Source organism: Neovison vison, chromosome 12 (genome assembly GCF_020171115.1).
Source record: "Neovison vison isolate M4711 chromosome 12, ASM_NN_V1, whole genome shotgun sequence".
In the NCBI taxonomy this organism is placed as follows: domain Eukaryota; kingdom Metazoa; phylum Chordata; class Mammalia; order Carnivora; family Mustelidae; genus Neogale; species Neogale vison.
This window is the reverse complement of record NC_058102.1, coordinates 52,434,692-52,455,292: the sequence shown is the minus strand read 5'-3', so window position 1 is coordinate 52,455,292 and position 20,601 is coordinate 52,434,692. Positions and strand designations below refer to the sequence as shown.

At 36.3% G+C, this 20,601-nt stretch overlaps 1 protein-coding gene across 1 annotated transcript; it reads left to right on the top strand.

Moving 5' to 3' along the window:
* Window positions 1–9,768: 9,768 nt before the first annotated feature.
* On the top strand, window positions 9,769–10,288 carry LOC122891239 (40S ribosomal protein S24). Its single transcript, XM_044226761.1, has one exon. The coding sequence runs from the start codon at window positions 9,787–9,789 to the stop codon at window positions 10,180–10,182; it is 396 nt and encodes a 131-aa protein (XP_044082696.1). The 5' UTR covers window positions 9,769–9,786; the 3' UTR covers window positions 10,183–10,288.
* The last annotated feature ends 10,313 nt before the right edge of the window (window positions 10,289–20,601 follow it).

Here is a 20,601-nt window from a genome sequence, read left to right as displayed (position 1 = left end):
ATGGTAAGCAGAAGGCATTGTGCCTGCCACGACAGGGAAAGTTTTAAAATAAATTTGCCACCAAACACTTGTCACTGGTCTTGCCTGAGGAGCAAGGGAGACCCACAGAGCTGGGCCTCAATGCCATTCATTCTGTTCCCTTCTTACCACTCCCACCACCTCTGACGTCAGATAGGACATGTCTCAGGATGGAGCAGCTTGAATTTTTCCTGACAAGGAAAAGTCAAGATAGGAAAGTGAACTGATGCAGAAATAAATGGAAGAAAATCTACAGGCATATGGTTTTTTCATGTGAGCCCCTAACTCTGTGCATTATAATCACCAGGGTTCTTTGCTAAAAATATTTATTGAGATCACACTGGATCAGCTATTCCAGATTCCTCTGGACGGGGCAGAGGGATCGATAATTTAGTGATTTATGGCAAGCTTCTAAAAATGAGGTAATTATATATGTCTTCGATGGCAGTGATCTCAAGAGTCTGGAAAACTCTGGTATAAACTTGGCACTTCCTTCTGAAGAGGATTGTTTAAGAGCTTATGACGTCCAATAGGCTGGGTTCAAGTCCTGACCTGTCACGGAGAGTGTCTGTTACTTAGCCTCTTGGAGTCTCAGTTTGGGGAATTCAGAAAACCAGATAGGAACACAGGCCTGAAGCACTTAAACACAGCATCTGGTGTTTACTGAGCACCCAATAAATAAAAGCCTTATTATGAAAAAGCACATCAAATAAACTTGAATTTCTGTTACAAAACAAGAGATTTTCCCAAAATGTTTTATTTGAAGCTAGTCCTTTCAGACCATGTTTCTGTCCACTCCACCTGTATTCAGACTTCTTGAAAGGTTTAGGAAGCTCTGATCTGAGGAAAGAATGTCTTTTTTTTTTCTTTAAGACATTGCTATTAACTAGTCCTTTCTATGAAATCTTGCTGTCATTTGTGTTTGCTATTATCTGGCAAACTTTCTTTGAAGACTTGCTATTGTAAAGACCCAGGCCTGACCGCCCCTGAGAAAATAACTAATGCTAATTAAAATATGCTTTAGACTAAGGTACCAGAATGCTAAGTCATTGATTTTATTTTATTTTATTTTATTTTTTTAAGATTTTATTTATTCATTTGACAGACAGAGATCATAAGCAGGCAGAGAGGCAGGCAGAGAGAGAGGAAGGGAAGCCGGCTCCCCGCTGAGCAGAGAGCCCGATGTGGGGCTCAATCCCAGGACCCTGGAATCATGACTGGAGCCGAAGGCAGCGGCTTAACCCACTGAGCCACCCAGGCGCCCCTAAGTCTTGATTTTAAACAACAACAACAATTTGTGGAAGGGACTATGAATACTGTATTGGCATGATCAGCATATTCTTTCTCTTAGTCAAGCATAGAGAAGCCGCATATCTTAAAAGGTGACATTTTTTTTAAAGTGAAAAATTGTATTCACAGAAATAAAATAAGTGCCGGAAGCTAAAGTCTGTCCTAAAACCCACATGCATAGGCATCAGAAGGTCACTAAAAAAGAGACTGACTCACAGCAAAAGTACTGCTGTAAATCAAATGTTAATGGCGACAGATTATGATATAATTTTGTTGCAAATTCTGGAATCTTCCCAGTCTCTTGCCTAAAACAGCCTACAGCCATCTCCACTTGGGATTTACATTTGTCATCAACACTGGCGGATTAGGTAAGACTTCCTTTCCTGTGAACACCAAACTCAAGATCATCTCCAAAGTTGTCTTCTCTATGGGTGTTTCTCTTCCCTGTCTTTTCTGTGAAGCCTACAGTGTATGTTTCAAAACTTTAACAAAAGTTACTTTCTAGTTATGTTAATTCATTAAGCTATCAAGACTGGAACCTGTTGATGAGTCTCTATATCTGAAAAAATGTTACAGATGTATTTGTTTATCAGGTGTCTGTCTGCTTCTCCACCATCCATCCATCCTTATTCTGTTCAAAAATAAAAAAAATAATGACAGTCCAGTTCCTGTTCCTAAAACTGTGACTTTTTTTTTTAAGATTTTATTTATTTATTTATTTATTTGATAGACAGAGATCACAAGTAGGCAGAGAGACAGGCAAAGAGAGAAAGAGGAGGAAGCAGACTCCCCATCGAGCAGAGAGCCTGATGCAGGGCTTGATGCAGGGCTTGATGCAGGGCTCGATCCCAGGACCCTGAGATCATGACCTGAGCCAAAGGCAGAGGTTTAACCCACTACGCCACCCAGGCACCCCAAAACTGTGACTTCTGAAATTGTACCTGGCTGATTCCAGGACTGGTATAAGAAATGTTCAGGGTGAGTCTGTGATATTTGTATAAGAAAGCAAAGAAGTAGTAAAATCTTGATTGTTTTATATCCAAAGGACTTTGAGATCAAAACAAAGGAACTCCCACTGAACAAGATGGGAAAACTCATACAACAAAAATAAAATTAGATTCTGTTCATTAATATAAATGGAGCATATATTTTAAAAATGAGTTAATAAGGATACTTAGAAGATATAATCAAACAACAATAACACAATAGAACACAAGCCAAAACTTTATTGATTACCACCTGGTTATTTAGAACACCACTTCCTTACTCTGGAGTTGGCAATGGAAGGAAAATTTAGTATTTTCCCTGCTGATGTCCTATTAACTCTTTTTTAGTGTAATCAAATACTCTTAGTTAATGATGAAAAAGTTTTTTAAGAGAAGAATTTAATAAATGAGGAGGAAATACCAGAATTAGAACATTGCTATTTTGTACTTTTTAATAAAATCATTGTTTTAGGCAGAGGGGTAAGCAATTAAATGGAAAAAAAAAATGATGGGGAACTTTATAAAGGAGGAATTAGGCTGTTATCACTAGAACATCAATGATCAATCTTAGGATTACTGAAAGTGAGACAGCCAGGTATTTTATACCTCATTATTCCTAATGCTGAAACTGAATTTATGCAGACTTCTAGATAATAGTTCCAACTTTTAAGGAAAAATAATTCCAACAATTTAAAAAACATCAAAGAAAGGAGACTAATAAATCAAGAATGTAGTCCATACCATTGAACAATTTACATGGCTTTTGCAATGTGACAGCATGTGAAACAAGAGGAAGGATTTGAACAGAAGAAATTCTAGGTTAACAAAGACCTCAGAAACAGAGCAACCAATTCGATGTATGTAATTTGAACAGACTACTTTAGAATAGGTATTTTGAGACAAATGGTAAACTACCACATGAAATGATATTAGATACAAAAGAATTAACACATTTTTAGATCTGATAATGGGATTTTGCTAAAGAAAAAGAAGTCCACAATTTTGTGAGATGTACACATCATTATATAGTCCCCCACCTTACTCTTTTAACTTTATTCTTGATAATTTTTTTTCCTTGCCCTGAAGTTGGCTTCATCTGAAGTTAATACAGCTACTCACTTTTCTTTTGATTAGTGTTAGTGTGGTATTTCTATCCTTCTTTAGAGAGAGCCACGTTTCTGAACTATATAATTTTCCTTTAAACTGAGAAAAAACTGCCTTAAGATTTTTTTTTATTTCTTCTGCAGGGAAGGACTGCTTGAAAAGGATTTCCTCACATTTTGCTTGTCTGAAGATTTCTTAATTTGTCTTTCAAAGTTTTAGCCAACTTTTAAAAAATTCCACCAATATAACACACAGCGTTATATTAATTTCAGATGTGCAATGTAGTGACTCACCACGTCTGTGCATTACATCTGTGCTCATCATGAAAAGTCTGCTCTTAATCCCCGTCCCTATTTCACCCATCCCCCCACCACCTGCCCTCTCTTTGTTCTCTAGAGTTAAGAGTCTGTTTCTCGGTTTGTTTCCCTCTCTCATCTCCCTCTCTCTCTCTCTTTTCTTCTTTGCTCATTTGTTTTATTTCTTAAATTGCACATGTGAGTGAAATTATATGATATATGTCTTTTTCTGACTGGCTTATTTTGCTTAGCATTATACTCTCTAGATCCTTCCATGCCGTTACAAATGGGAGGATTTCATTCTTTTTGTAGCTAATATTTCATTGTGTATGTATATCACACCTTCTTTATCCATTCCTCTATCCCTGGGCATTTGGGCTGCTTCCCTTGTTTGGCTATTGTAAATAATGCAGTAAACTTCAGGGTGTATATATCTACTCAGATTTGTGTTTTCACATTCTTTAGGTAAACAGCTGGTAGTGTGCTTACTGGATCATGGAGTATTTTTACTTTTAATTTTTTGAGGAAACTCCATATTGTTTTTAACCATGGCTATACTGCTTTTCATTCCCTCCAACTGTGTAGAAGGGTTTGTTTTTTACCTATATCCTCTCCCGCACCTGTTCTTGAGTTATTGATCTTAGCCATTCTGATTCGTATGTGTTGATACATCCCTGTGGTTTTGATTTGCATTTCCCTGATGAGTGATGTTGAGCACCTTCTAATGTGTCTCTTGGACATCTGTATGTCTTTGGAGAAACATCTGTTCCTGTTTTCTGTTCATTTTTTAATTAGATTATTTGTCTTTTGGTGTTGAGGGGTGTAAGGTTTTTTTTTAAGATTTTAATTTAATTCCAGATGGTTAATATGAAAGATCCTGGAGTCGCACCCAAGAATCAAACAGCACGCCTCCACTGGATGCAAATTGCAAGAGGTTTATTGGTTACACAGGCGCCTGCGGACGCATCAGCCTTTGTGGGCTGAGCGTGCTGGGCTAAATTGGGGAGCAGATTATATAGGGCAAGGTTGGAGTGGCAGGAAGCGAGTTTACAGAAGCAGATGCTTGGTTACAGGAATCTGATTGGTTAACCTAAATCAAGCATTGTTAGGCACTGTAACGGTTTGTTCTGGCGGGAAGCGGTGGCAGGAAGCGATCCTACAGAAGCAGATATTCATGGTTACAGGAGTCTGATTGATTAATTTGATTCAGGCATGATTGGGCGTTGGGGTCAGGGTGTTCTGGCGGTTCCTTGGGACAGCACTCTGGAAAGTCCCGGTACATTTCGTTTCTCATTTGTCTCTCCTTTGACAGACCGGGTGACCACAGACAATGTGTTGCCATCAGGCTATGGGGACAATAGGTTGCTAAAACAAACCTTACCAAGGAGGAAGGGGGTCTTTCAATAGGTTGCTAAAACAAACCTTACCAAGGAGGAAGGGGGTCTTTCAATATACAGTGTTGTATTAGCTTCAGGCATAAAATAGAGTGATTCAACAACTCAAAACACCACCCTGTGCGCATCATGGCAAGGGTACTCCTTAATCCCCATCATCTGTTTAACAAATTCCCACGCCCCCTTCCCCTCTGGTAACCATCAGATTGGGCACTATAATGAAGAATCAGCTGCTTGCTTTGTCTCTCTCACTCTCTTATCTCTCAATGTCTCTTTTTTTCCCCTTTGCTTGTTTATTTTGTTTCTTAAATTCCACATGTGTGTGACATCATATGGTATTTGTCTTTTATGCACTGACTTCTCTTAGCATCGTACTGTCTAACTCTGTCCATGTCATTGCAAATATCAAGAGGTCATTCTTTTTTATGGCTGAATAATATTCCACCTCCATCTTCTTTATGCATTCATCAATTGATAGACACTTGGATTGCTTCCATATCTTTTTTTATTTTCATTCAAATTTGTATTTAAATTCTAGTTAGTTAACATATAGTGTAATATTGGTTTCAGAAACAGAATTTTTTTTTAAAGATTTTATTTATTTATTTGACAGAAATCACAAGTAGACAGAGAGGCAGGCAGAGAGAGAGAGGGAAGCAGGCTCCCTGCTGAGCAGAGAGCCCGATGCGGGACTCGATCCCAGGACCCTGAGATCATGACCTGAGCCGAAGGCAGCGGCTTAACCCACTGAGCCACCCAGGCGCCCCAGAAACAGAATTTATTGATTCATCACCTGTATACATCTCCCAGTGCTTATCACAAGTGCCTTCCTTAATAGCCATCACCCACCTAGCCCATCCCCCACCCACCTCCTATCCACCAGCCCTCAGTTTGTTCTCTCAGTTGAGAGTCTCCTGGGTTGTTTCCTTCTCTTCTCCCACCCCTTCCCCTGTAGTCATCTGTTTTGTATGTTAAATTCCACATACGAGTGATCGTATGGTATTTGTCTTTCTCTGAGTTATTTTATTTGGTAAGATACTCTAGCTCCAACCATGTTTTTGGAGATGGCAAGATTTCAGTTTTTTGATGCCTGAGTAATATTCCATGGTACTGTATGTATGTGTGAATATACCTCATCTTCATCATTCATTAGTCAGTGGGCATTTGGGCTCTTTCCATAATTTGGCTATTGTTGATTAATGCTTCTGTAAATACTAGGTTGCATGTATCCCTTCAAATCATTGCTTTTGTATCCTTTGGGTAAAATAACTAGTGTTTGTGCCAGTACAATACTGTTTTGATTACTATAGCCTTGTAATAAAACTTGAAATTTGGAATTGTGATACCTCCAGCTTTGTTTTTCTTTTTCAAGTGCTTTGACTATTCAACATCTTTTGTAGTTCCAAATTTTAGGATTGTTGTCATGTGGAAAATACTATCCCTATTTTGATAGAGATTCCATTAAACCTTTGGATTGCTTTGGTTTTGTATAGACATTTTAAACAATATTTGTTCTTCCAGTCCAGGAACATGAAATGTCTTTCCATTTCTTTGTGTCTTTAATTTTTTTCATGAGCATTTTATAGTTTTCAGAGTACAATTTTTTCATCTCTTTTGTTAAGTTTTTCCCCCCTAGGTACTTTACTTTTTGTGCAATTTTAAATGGGATTATTTTCTAAATTTTTCCTGCTACTGCACCATTATTAGTGTAGAGTAATGCAATGGATTCCTGTACATTGATTTTGTACCCTGTGACTTTTCTGAATTCATAGTAGTTCTATGTAGTAGTTCTATGTAGTAGGTTCTAGTAGGTTTTTTTGGTGGAGACTTTTGGGTTTATTATATGTCATGTTGTCTGCAAATAATGAAAATTTTACTTCTTTTTTATGAATTTGGATGGCTTTTTTTCTTTTTTGCTGTCTCATTACTGTGGCTAGGACATCCAGTGCTATTTTGAATAAAAATGGTAAGAGTGAACATCCTTGTTTTATTTTGATCTTAAGGGGAATCTCTTATTGTTTTTTTTTCCCATTGAGTATGATGTTAGCTGTGGGGTTTTCATATAAGGCTTTTATTATGTTGAGGTATGTTCTTTCTAAATGTATTTTTTGGAGGCTTTTATCATGAATGAATGTCGCACGTTGTCAAATGTTTTTTCTACATCTATTGAAATGATCCTATGGTTTTTATCCTTACCTTACTGATGTGACAAATCACATGGATTGATTTGCAAATAATTGAACTGCACTTGCATCCCAGGAGTAAATTTTGGTTGAAACAGTGAATGATTTTTTTTTTCACTGTACTGTCAGATTTTATTTGCTATTATTTTGTTGACAGTTTTTACATCTATGTTCATCAGAGATTCTGGCCTGTAGTTCTTTTTTTTTTTTTTTTTTTTTTTGGTGGTGTCTTTATCTGGTTTTGATATGAGAATAATGCTGGCCTTATAGAATGAAGTTGGGGGGCGCCTGGGTGGCTCAGTGGGTTAAGCCGCTGCCTTCGGCTCGGGTCGTGATCTCAGGGTCCTGGGATCAAGTCCCACGTCGGGCTCTCTGCTCAGCAGGGAGCCTGCTTCCTCCTCTCTCTCTCTCTCTGCCTGCCTCTCTGCCTACTTGTGATCTCTCTCTCTCTCTCTCTCTCTCTGTCAAATAAATAAATAAATAAATAAATCTTTAAAAAAATAATAATAATTTTAAAAAAAATAAAAGAATGAACTTGGAAATATTCCTTCCTCTTCTATTTTTTTGAGTAGTTGGAGAAGAATAGGTATTCTCTTCCTTAAATGTTTGGTAGAATTATCCTGTGACTGTGTCTGGTCCAGAACTTCAGTTTGTTGGGAATTTTTTAGATTACTAATTCAATGTCCTTACTGATAATCAGTCTGTTCAAATTTTCTATTTCTTTCTGCATCAGTTTTGGTAGTTTTTATGTTTCTATGAATGTATCCATTTCTTCTAGGTTGTTCAATTTGTTGGCATGTAATTTTTCCTAATATTCTCATACAATTGTTAGTATTTCTTTGGTGTGTTACTATTTCTCTTTGTTCATTTGTGACTTTGAGTTCTTCTTTTTTAATGAGTCTAGCTAAAAGTTTATCAATTTTGTTGATCTTTTAAAAAACTAGGTCCTGGGACGCCTGGGTGGCTCAGTTGGTTGGACGACTGCCTTCGGCTCAGGGCGTGATCCTGGAGTCCCGGGATCGAGTCCCACATCGGGCTCCCAGCTCCATGGGGAGTCTGCTTCGCTCTCTGACCTTCTCCTCGCTCATGCTCTCTCTCACTGTCTCTCTCTCTCTCAAATAAATAAATAAAATCTTTAAAAAAATATATTAAAAAACTAGGTCCTGGTTTTTGTTGTTTTTTTTTTTTTTTTTTAGTTTTTATATTATTCATTTCTGCTCTAATACTCAATTATTTCTATCCTTCTACTAGTTTTGGGTTTTGTTCTTTTTCCAGCTCCTTTGGTTGTAAGTTTAGGTTATTTGACATCATTTATTTATTTACTTGTTTATTTTTCATTTTTTGCTTCTTGAGGTTGGCTTGTATTGTGATAAACTTGCCTGTTAAAATTGCTTTGCTGCATCTTGATTTGGACCATTGTGTTTTCCTTTTCATTTGTCTTCATGTAATTTTTTGATGACTTCTTTCATTTTTTTGGTTGACCCAGTCTTTGTTTAGTAGCATGTTATTTAACCTACATGCATTTGTAGTCTCTCCAGATTTTTTCTTGTAGTTGATATCTAGTGTTACAGTACTGTGGTCAGAAAAAATGCATGGTATGACTTTGATCTTTTCAAATTCATCAAGAGTGATTTGTGGCCTAATACATGATTTATTCTGGAGAATTTTCCATGTGTACTTGAAAAGAACATGTATTCTGCTGTTTTAGGATGGAATTTTCTGAATTTATCTCTTAAATCATCTGGTCCAGTGTGTCATTCAAAGTCATTGTTTCCTTGCTGATTTTTCTGTTTGGATGATCTGTCCCTTGATAGGAGTGTAGTGTTAAAGTCCCCAACTATAATAGTCCTAATAGGTGTTTTCTTTTTCTTTTTGATAAGTCTAGCTGAAGGTTTTTTTTTTTTTTTTAAAGATTTTATTTATTTACTTGACAGAGAGAGATCACAAGTAGGCAGAGAGGCAGGCAGAGAGAGAGGAGGAAGCAGGCTTCCTGCTGAGCAGAGAGCCCGATGTGGGACTCGATCCCAGGATCCGGGGATCATGACCTGAGCTGAAGGCAGAGGCTTTAACCTGCTGAGTCATCCAGGAGCCCAAGTCTAGCTGAAGTTTTATCAATTTTATTAATTTTTTTCAAAGAACCAGCTCCTAGTTTTATTGATCTGATTTTGTTGTTGTTGTTGTTTCTGTATCATTTATTTCTTTTCTAATCTTTATTAATTCCTTCCTTCTGCAGGCTTTGGGCTCTGTTTATTATTCTTCTTCAACCTCCTTGAGGTGTAAGGTCAGGTTGTTTGAGACTTTTTTCTCTTCTTCTTCAGGTTGGCTTGTATTGCCATAAACTTCCATGCTAGAATTACTTTTGCTGCATCCTAAAGATTGTGTACCACTGTATTCTCATTTCCTTTGTCTTCATGTAATTTTTCGATTTCTTTGAGTTTTTGGTTGGCCCATTCATTGTTTAATAGCATATTATTTGCTCTTTTTCTCTCCGGCTGCTTGAAGTTCGGCCACCATCATGAACGACACAGTAACTATCCGGACCAGGAAGTTCATGACCAACCGACTACTTCAGCGCAAACAAATGGTTATTGATGTCCTTCATCCTGGAAAGGCAACAGTACCTAAGACAGAAATTCGGGAAAAACTAGCCAAAATGTACAAGACCACACCAGATGTCATATTTGTATTTGGATTCAGAACCCATTTTGGTGGTGGCAAGACAACTGGCTTTGGCATGATTTATGATTCCTTGGATTATGCAAAGAAAAATGAACCCAAACATAGACTTGCAAGACATGGTCTGTATGAGAAGAAAAAGACCTCAAGAAAACAGCGAAAAGAACGCAAGAACAGAATGAAGAAAGTCAGGGGGACTGCAAAAGCCAATGTTGGTGCTGGCAAAAAGAAGTGAGCTGGAGATTGGACAACAGAAGGAGTAAAGATGCTGCAGTGGCTTTATCTGTGGTGATTGTGCAGATTTTTCATGAGAGGATTAATAAACTAAGAATGTTAATGTGTCAAAAAAAATAGCATATTATTTAACCAACATGCATTTGTCGTCTTTCCAGATTTTTTCTTGTGTTTGATTTCTGGTTATATAGTGTTGTAGTGTTGTGGTCAGAAAAGATGTATGGTATGACTTTGTTCTTTTTGAATTTTTTAAGATTTGTCTTGTGGCATAATATGTGATCTGTTGTGAAGAATGTTCCATGTGTACTTGAAAAGAATGTGGATTCTGCTGTTTCTGATGGAATGTCTTGAATATATCTGTTAAGTCCACTTGGTCCAATGGGTCACTCAAAGGCATTGTTCACTTGTTTATTTTCTGTTTAGATGAACTATGTATTGATGTAAGTGGGGTGTTAAAGCCCCCTACTATTATTGTTATTATCAATTAGTTCCTCTATGTTTATTATTAATTGTTTTATATATCTGGATGCTCCCATGTGGGGTGCATAAATAAATATATAATTTATATATTCTTATTGAATATATTCTTATTCTTATTGAATTTTCCCCTTTATTATTAAGTAATGCCCTTCTTTGTCTCTCTTTACAATTTTTGTGTGGTATGCATATTTTAGTGATACTAATTGTTCTGACCCTTGAACACAGAATTTCCATTTGTTTGCATCTTTTTAATTTCTCTCATCAGAGTCTTACAGTTTATGGGGTACAGATTTTTCACCGCCTTAGTAAAATTTATTCATAAATATTTTATTCTGTTTGATGCTGTTCTAAATGGGAATGCTTTCCTTCTGTTTTAGATATTTCATTGGTAGCATCTTGAAACACAACTGAGTTTTCATGATTTTATATCCTGAAACTACTGAATTCATTAATTAGTTCTCACAGTCAAAATATATCCAGCTCCTTAGGTGTCTGGGTGGCTCAGTGGGTGTTTATCCATTGGTGTCTTTTCTAAGCTAAGCACAAGTCTACCCTCACACCTCCAACTCCAATGCACATATTTCATTCTAGCCTTTTTCCCCTTTGCTTATCCCCCATTCCAACAGTGAAAATCTGAGTGCCACCATCTTTCATGCATTTACATAATAGTTCAATTCTAGCCTTTAAGTGTACCAGTGTCATAACTGTTAATAAGTACTTGATAAGAAACAGCTTTACTGGGCACCTGGATGGCTCAGTGGGTTAAAGCCTCTGCCTTGGGCTCAGGTCATGAACCCAGGGTCCTGGGATTCAGCTCCGCATCGGGCTCTCTGCCCAGCAGAGAGCCTGCTTCCTCTTCTCTCTCTGCCTGCTTCTCTGTCTGCTTGTGATTTCTGTCTGTTAAATAAATAAATAAAATCTTAAAAAAAAAAAAAAAAATATATATATATATATATATATCTGCAGCTCCTTATTTCTGGACTTTTCCTAATTTCTACATTTTACTACCATATGTAAACCTGCATTCAACTTCCATTTGTAAAAAAAATGGAAATAGGGGCGCCTGGGTGGCTCAGAGGGTTAAGCCTCTGCCTTCAGCTCAGGTCATGTTCCCAGGGTCCTGGGATTGAGCCCCGCATCGGGCTCTCTGCTCAGTGGGGAGCCTGCTTCTCCTTCTCTCTGCCTGCTACTCTGCCTATTTGTGATCTATCTCTCTGTCAAATAAATAAATAAAATCTTTTAAAAAATGGAAATAGATAATAGCCTTAATTAATCTATCTTAAACTAGGCTCCTAGAAGTAGAATTACTTTCTCAGTGAATGTGAACATTAATAATCCCCATCTTACATATCCCTCTCCAGAAATGGTGCATCATATTCTTTACCTAATTATAGAGAGCACTATTTCACTGTATCCATGTCAGAATAAACTGTTTCCTTTCAAATCTTTTTACTCTTATTAGCAAAAATACAAGATACATTAATTTGTATTTCTTTCATGATTTGAAGAAAACATATTTCAGTATACATTCGCTAGTTGGATTTCACCTCTCAGGGTTTTCTGGTTGTGTCAACTAATAGGTTACCTTGAAATCTTAGTTGTCCAAGTTTTTGATGTTTTTACTTAAATCTATATAGGGAAAAATGAGAGAGACTACATCAGGCGATGGCAGGAGACACAAGTTTTAAAATTTACTTAATTGGAAATAGAGGTGAACATTCCTGATGTAAATATTAAGTATTAGATGCATATGTTACGTAGTGTTTTTTTAAAATAGGAAGGAGTTAAGTGTTTTTGTCAAGAAGTCGAAAAATTAAACATTCTGCAATTTCTTCTTTTTAAAAAGATTTTATTTTTTTATTTGATGGAGAGAGAGATCACAAGTAGGCAGAGAGGCAGGCAGATGGACAGGGGAAGCAGTCACCTTGCCAAGCAGAGAGCCCTAAGCAGGACTCCATCCTTGGACCCTGAGATCATGACCTGAGCCTAAGGCAGAGGCTTAACCCACTGAGTCACCCAGGCACCCCCATTCTGGCATTTTCTAGCTTCGGGTGTTATCAGTCTATGCAAACACAAAGGCAGTTTGGCATAGTTCCTAGTGATATAGGCAATCTAGAAATGAATTTAAAAGTAAATAAAAAGTTATCTGATACCATTCCCTTAGTACAATGATATGGAATTAAATCTGTAAAATATTTAAGGGTAATAGAGAAACTAACTTACTTGGACATTTCTTTGTTCTTTTACTCTCCTAGATTTATTTGATTTAATTATAATTTCACAAGTCGCACCTCATGACAGCTACTATTTTTTAAATGATTTCTAGTACACACTGGCTTCTCCATTGTCCTGTCCTTAATGTTCTCCATCAGAGTATGTATTTTCAGCATTCATTATATTGTTTACTGCTTATTAAGTAAACATATTCTTGGGAGCCTTTTAAATATATATTATATGACCTTAAACTGATATTATATGTTACTGTATATTATATACTATAATATATATTTTATACTATATAATATTATATATGTTATGTAACCTTAAACTGATGTCCATTTAGTTACTTACTTGTTATTTTCTGTTATTCCTGCCAGAATCTCACTATTGCCAATGAATGTATATTTATCACTTGTAATTCCAGGGATCCCTATCTTCTTCCCACTTTTTTGGTTTCTAATCAACTCATGCTCATGTTCCAGGAACTTGAGATTATTAACAGTGTATTATCTAAATAATATGGGAGATACTGAATGCAATTTGAAAATATGGGTACTTTTCTCCCTGTCCTACAATGTTTCTAGTAGAGATTTTTTTTTTTTTAATTTATTTGACAGACAGAGATCACAAGTAGGCAAAGGGCAGGCAGAGAGAGAGGAAGGAAAGCAGGCTCCCTGCCGAGCAGAGAGCCCAACTCTGGGCTCGCTCTCAGGACCCTGGGATCATGACCTGATCCGAAGGCAGAGGCTTTAACCCACTGAGCCACCCAGGCGCCCTTGTAGTAGAGGTATTTCTTTTTTTTTTTTTTTTTAAGATTTTATTTATTTATTTGACAGAGAGAGATCACAAGTAGACAGAGAGGCAGGCAGAGAGAGAGGGAAGCAGGCTCCCTGCTGAGCATAGAGCCTGATGTGGACTCGATCCCAGAACTCTGAAATCATGACCTGAGCCGAAGGCAGCGGCTTAACCCACTGAGCCACCCAGGTGCCCCGTAGAGGTATTTCTTAAGCCTTAAGTTAGCAAATGGTTTACAAGTCTTCATTATTCTTGATACCCAGGTTTTCCTAGTTTAGAATCCTCAAATGAAATGCATGTTAAACTGATTACCTCAAAAAAACTGTATGAAAATGGAGATAATTTCCAAAAGAAGCATTTCTGAAGCGCTTTTCATTTATTTTAGCACCATAATCTATGTTGTAAGCAATTGTTTAGCTTCTCAAATTGAGTAGCACCTTTCACCTATTGAAATTCTTTGCATAAAAGTAATAAGTCAAACTGAGTTGAATTGAATTACAGAACATGTTGGGAACACACAGTCTGTGCTTCAAAGAAATAGATCTGAGTACACTTTATTTTTTTAAACTAGTTCTTATACAAATTTGCAGTCAGGCAATATGAATGAATAACACAGTAAACACCACAAACCACACATATAATCATTATTTTGCTGTATTTGTTTCTTCTCCCTTTCTGTCTGCCTGCACACATGCATATGGATGTAATTATGTGTGTTGGTATTCATGCATGTATTTATATTCATGTATATGTATAATATAATTTTACAATAAGCTAAAGACACTATGACAGTTTTCATCATAAATACTATAAAGCGTATTCAGTGAAAGTAAGAACATATCCCATTAATCTTTTTTATCAATAATTATTTGTTTTGTCAATATGTCTTTTCAATCTGTTAATCTAGAAGAGCTCCCTAACTTCTTGGGTTTTTTTCCTAATTTCCTATTTTATTTATTTTTTCAGTGTTCCAAGATTCCTAACTCCTTATTTTAAAATATTGACGTTTGTAGGGGCTGCCTGGGTGGCTCAGTGGGTTAAAATATTGACGTTTGGTTGACACCATGCCAGGTACCTTACAGAGTGTACCACAATCTAGATTTATTTTACTGCTTTCCTATGTGTACTATTTTTTTTTTATTTTTTTCTATTGACATTAAAATAGAATTTATATATGAAGGCTTGGTTAGATTCGTTTTCAAAAATCTATCTTTGGTGAGTCTTTATAGTACATATTCCATATTATCAAGTTGGTACAAAGGATACCATTTCTTTCTGGCATTTTTAGTGCATAAAGCCATACACTTACTTTAAGTTAAAAGATGTGTGTAATATGTTTCAATTAATGCAGAAATATATTTTTGCATTAAAATCTATAAGATTTTTCTACAGTTCTTTTCTTGCTTTAGAATAAGTCCCATTAAGAATGGGAGCCTGAAATGCCTCTGTTCTTCAGTTTATTTGGTTGTTAATAATTTGACACGGAGTCGGGATCAGTTTTCTCAGTGGTACTCAATTTAGATGTTAGAAAATTCTTTCCAAATGTTTTGAATGTGTAAAATACTCTCTTAGTCTTAAAAATTAAAAATTGCCTAAGAATATACTCACAAAATTTTTACTTTTTCAGAAAAGCTTTGTATTTATTTACCCGCAAGACAGTACAGAGGGAGAGAGAGAAGCAGAGTCCCTGCTGAGCAGAGAGCCCAGTGCTGGTCTGGATCCTAGGATCCCCAGATCACGACCTGAGCTGAAGACTGATGCTTAACTGACTGAACCAGGTGCCCCAGAAGATTTTTGCTTTTGACTCTACACTCACTTTGACCACTACTCAGATAAAGGAGACTCAACAGCTCCTTCGTTGTCTTGTACAGTTATATGGTACTCCTTGGTGTTGATGTACCATTTTAAAAAAAAAATTTAAAGAGTACCTTAACTTGAGCATTTGCATTGTTTTAAGGGTTTTTTTTTTGTTTTTTTTTAAAGATTTTATTTATTTATTTGATAGAGAGAGATCACAAGCAGGCAGAGAGGCAGGCAGAGAGAGGAGGAAGCAGGCTCCCTGCTGAGCAGAAAGCCCGATGCGGGCCTCGATCCCAGGACCCTGAGATCATGACCCGAGCCGAAGGCAGCGGCCCAACCCACTGAGCCACCCAGGCGCCCTGTTTTAAGTTTTTGCTCTAAACCGTGGTAGAGTGGATAACACTGGCATCAATTTTTTCCACCTTATTTGCAAAGGGCTACATGTAGGTTGGATGCCTAAGCAGTGAGTTTGCCATCCAGTGTTTCATGGTGGTGTCAGATTTCCCACACTATATTTTGTATCATTTTACCCATATACACCAGTGAACTGTGAGAATAGCCTCCCCCCACCCAGCAAGGGCAATAGAGTGTTTTGTCAATTTTTGTAGATTTTGATGTGCTAAAAATTAAGAAATATTTAAATTATGTTTCTTCATTTGAAATTGTTTTATTATAAGTGAGTCTTAGCATTTTTCCTAAATTTAAACACTTACACTAAGTTTTTTGTCAGACATATTTTTATGTTATTTGTCCATTTTTTAGAGAATTTGCTTTTCTTAAATAAATACTTACAGAAATATAATAGGAAGGACTGGATGGCAGGAAGAGGGAGAGGAAGAGAAAGAATGAACACAGCAATTAAACATCTATGATAAAAATCTGCACATATATTCTGGTTTGAGTTTGAAGTGTGTGTGTAGTCTGTGTTCCAGGTTTGGTTCTTTTTTTTTTTTTTTAAATAGTGAAATTTATTCATCTTTTAATGCTTCTGAATTTTGAGAACTAATACCCAGGCTTTCCAGCTCCAACTTAGAAAATTAATAAACGTTTTCTTATAGTACTTGCATGATTTATTTTTCAAACATTCAGATTTCTGATTCATTTGGAGTTTATCCTAGTGAACATGGTATATATTTTCAGTTCTACTGTTTTTTTAAATAACTATTGAATTGCCTTTATTTTTTAAAGATTATTTATTTATTTATTTGACAGATCACAAGTAGGCAGAGTGGCAGGCAGAGAGAAGGGGGAAGCAGGCTCCCTGCTGAGCAGAGAGCCTGATGCGGGGCTTGATCCCAGGACCCTGAGACCATGACCTGAGTCAAAGGCAGAGGCATAACCCACTGAGCCACCCAGATACCCCTTGATTGTTAAAATTTTTAAAAATGGTGCTGGGGCAACTGGGTGGCTCAGTGGGTTAAAGCCTCTGCCTTCGGCTCAGGTCATGATCCCGGGGTCCTGGGATCGAGCCCTGCATCGGGCTCTCAGTCAAATAAATAAATAAAATCTTTTAAAAATGGTGTTTCCTTCCATTTTTTCAAAACTGCTTTTGTGCCTGAAGCATTTAAAAATTTCTCTTCTCTAGGTGTTGGACTTTTGATTAAAGATTTTATTTACTTATTTGACAGAGACACAGCTAGAGAGGGAATGATCGCAAGCAGGGGAAGTGAGAGAGGGAGAAGCAGGCCTCCTGCTGAGCCGAGTGTCAGAGCCAGGGCTGGATGACTGAGCCACCCAGGCACCCTAGTTTTGCACTTTTAATCCTAGGTATTTTACTGATTTTTTTTTTTTACAAGATTCTCTTTGTAATTGTTCTTGGGATATAAAAAAGGTTTTAAAATTTCATAATTTTTAATATTCTGATGGCTTACTGAAGTGTTTGTATTGGTTTTTATTCTTTTTTTACTTTAACTTTGTAGACATGCTGTCATAAAATGAGGAAATTAAGATTTTTTTCTCTTGGTTTCAATTCTTATTTCTCACATTTCCTGTGTTCTTATTGTTTTGAATAATAACTATAGTTCAGTGTTAAAAACTAGTATAAAAAATAGTGGTCCTTTTCTTTATTTTAGTGGTAATTGCTCTCTCTCAGTGTGTCAGATATTGACTTTGCAACTGATGTACGTAGATCTATGTAGATTCAAGCTTAGGAAATCATCATAATTTTTTTATTTTATTGGTACCTTGCTAACAAATAGTGGACTTTAAAAAAGTTTTTATGTCAATAGTGTGAGTTACATTAGTGGATACATTATATTAAATCATCCAATTTCTAGAATAAATCTTACTTGACCATGATGTATTGGTTTTAGTGTGATTTTAGATCCTCCTGCAATTAAAATATATTTGTGATTAAGCAGGAATAGTACTTATTTTTATATCTTTTATATTTTTATATTTAATATACAAATAAATATATGAATAATAAATATAAATATACCAATGATAAACATATAAATATATAAATATAAAACATTTAATATATTTTGTATATAATATATTTATATTTTATATATTTAATATACAAAGATATTTTGTATATTTTTGATGCCACTATAACTTTAACATCCTTCTAAAATGAAATGACAGCCTTGATTGAATATAACATCAATACCTTCATTTATTAAAAAAAAGCTCTCAATGTTTTCTGGTCCTTTTAATCTTTGCAACAATTTAACTGGCATTAGAATTGACTGCTTTTTAGTGTTTGGTAGAATTTTTTTTTTTTAAAGATTTTTATTTATTTGACAGACAGATCACAAGTAGGCAGAGAGACAGGCAGAGTGAGAGAGGAGGAGGAGGCAGGCTCCCTGCTAAGCAGAGAGCCTGATGTGAGGCTTGATCCCAGGACCCTGGGATCATGACCTGAGCCGAAGGCAGAGGCTTTAACCACTGAGCCACCTAGTGTTTGGTAGAATTTTACAGTGAAACGATCTTATTTTTGTGGAGGGATAGCACTTTGAAACTGGTTTTTGGTTGCTTTTTCTGACATACATTTTTAAAATCTGAAAAGGCAGTAGGTATACAGATGTTTTGTTAATGCATTTTTTTTTTACAGAAGCTAAAAAATAACATTTTTGAAATGGAGGTTTTTTTTTATTTTTGTTTTTGTTTTTTACTTTTAATGCTGTTTCATACAGGCAAGACTATTTTTTAGACAGTATCTCTTCATTCTTGTTCCCAGAAATCAGCTGATGATTAATGGATATATTACTTTGTTGGCCGTTTAGAACTTAAAACAGAAAGAATGAAACACAGGTTAACTCAGATTTTTTTTTTTAAGATTTTTTTTAAGGTTTTGTTTATTCACTTAACAGAGAGGGAGAGTATAAGCAGGGAGAGCAGCAGGCAGAATGGGAAGGAGAAGCAAGCTGTCTGCTGAGCCAGGAGCCGGATGAGGGACTTGATCCCAGGACCCCAGGATGACAACCTAAGCTCAGTTGCTTAACGAACTGAGCCACCCAGGCGTCCCAAACTCAGATTTTTAAAACATCACTTATTTTCCTCTGCTTTTGATATCTGAAAGAAAAGTGATGAATAATTTCCACCTGACAGCTATTATTTGTTTTCTCTATTAATTCATTAAAAATAAACTCAGTGACAGAATTGTCATTATCTATATTCATGCATTTGTCAATATTTTAATTTTGAAAAGAATTTTCCCCCCACATAACATAATTGCAGAATGCTCCCCTGTGACAACCACATATGTGCCCATGGAATTCTAAATGTTTTGTTCTGAAATATTTTTATACAAAGCAACCAAAAGCTTTCTGTGAATTTTCCTCTGCACAGGACATACTTTTGATTGGCACATTCTGAATGGTACATACCACCTGCTCAAAGCCAAACATTTTTTGTGATTTCTGTTTACCAGGGTCAAAAAGGAATCTTAAAAATCAGAGAATGTAGTATTTCCAAACTGAAGAGTAATGCTCAGTACCTTAAGTATATATATATATAAAAAAAAACCACCCAATACTATGTGAAAAGCAGTTTATATATTATTAATTATAAAGTGCATAGGGAGAAATTAATTTTTTTGCCTTTACTGATATCAGGATAGGAATATTTACAAGTCTGAGTAATTAAAATAGCTGAGAGTTCATTCTTTTAGGATTTCTGAGTATCTCACACATAATTCAAAAATGAAGTTATAGGGAATTGTGTACTGTTTGAGCCCTAAACTCGCTGTTCTCCCACCTTCCTTTTCTAAAAATTTTTATTTAATTTCCAATTAAAAAAATGATAAATTCTAGTTAGTTAATACACTGTCATATGAGCGCGAGTGCACCATGCAGTGATCCCACACCCACACGTCATCATGCTCCTCTCCGCACGTCTCTCCTGAACACCCTTCACCTGTTTCACCCAGCCTCTCCCCGCTTCTCCTCTGATAACCATCAGCTTGTTTTCCATAGTTATAAATCTGTTTTTTTGTTTACCTCCTCCTCTCTTTCTTCCGCCCTTATTTTTTTATTTCTTAAATTCTGCATATGAATGAAATCACAGGGTATTTGTCTTTCTGCGACTGACATATTTTGCTTAGCACAATACACGCTAGCTCCATCCATGTGATTGCCGACGACAAGATTTCATCCTTTCATAGCTGAGTACTGTTCCAGTGTATATATATATACACCACTTCTTCTTTATCTCTGTGTCAGGCAGTGGGCACTTGGGCTGTTTCCATAATTTAGCTATTGTAGATATTGCTGCTGTGCACATCAGGGCACATGTATCCCTCTGAATTAGTACTTTTGTATTCCTTGCATAAATCTAGTAGTTCAATTGCTAGATTATAGGGCATTTTTATTTTTAACTTTTTTTTTTTAAGATTTTATTTATTCATTTGACGGAGAGACACAGCAAGAGAGGGAACACAAGCAGGGGGAATGGGAGAGGAAGAAGCAGGGAGCATGATGTGGGGCTCGATCTCAGGACCCTGGGATCATGACCTGAGCCGAAGGCAGACTCTTAAAGACTGAGCCACCCAGGTGCCCCTATTTTTAACTTCCTTAGGAAAGTCCACACTGTTTTCCACAGTAGGTACACCAGTATGCATTCCTACCAGCAGTGTACAAAGGTTTTTCCTCCATATTCTTTTTTTTTTTTTTAAAGATTT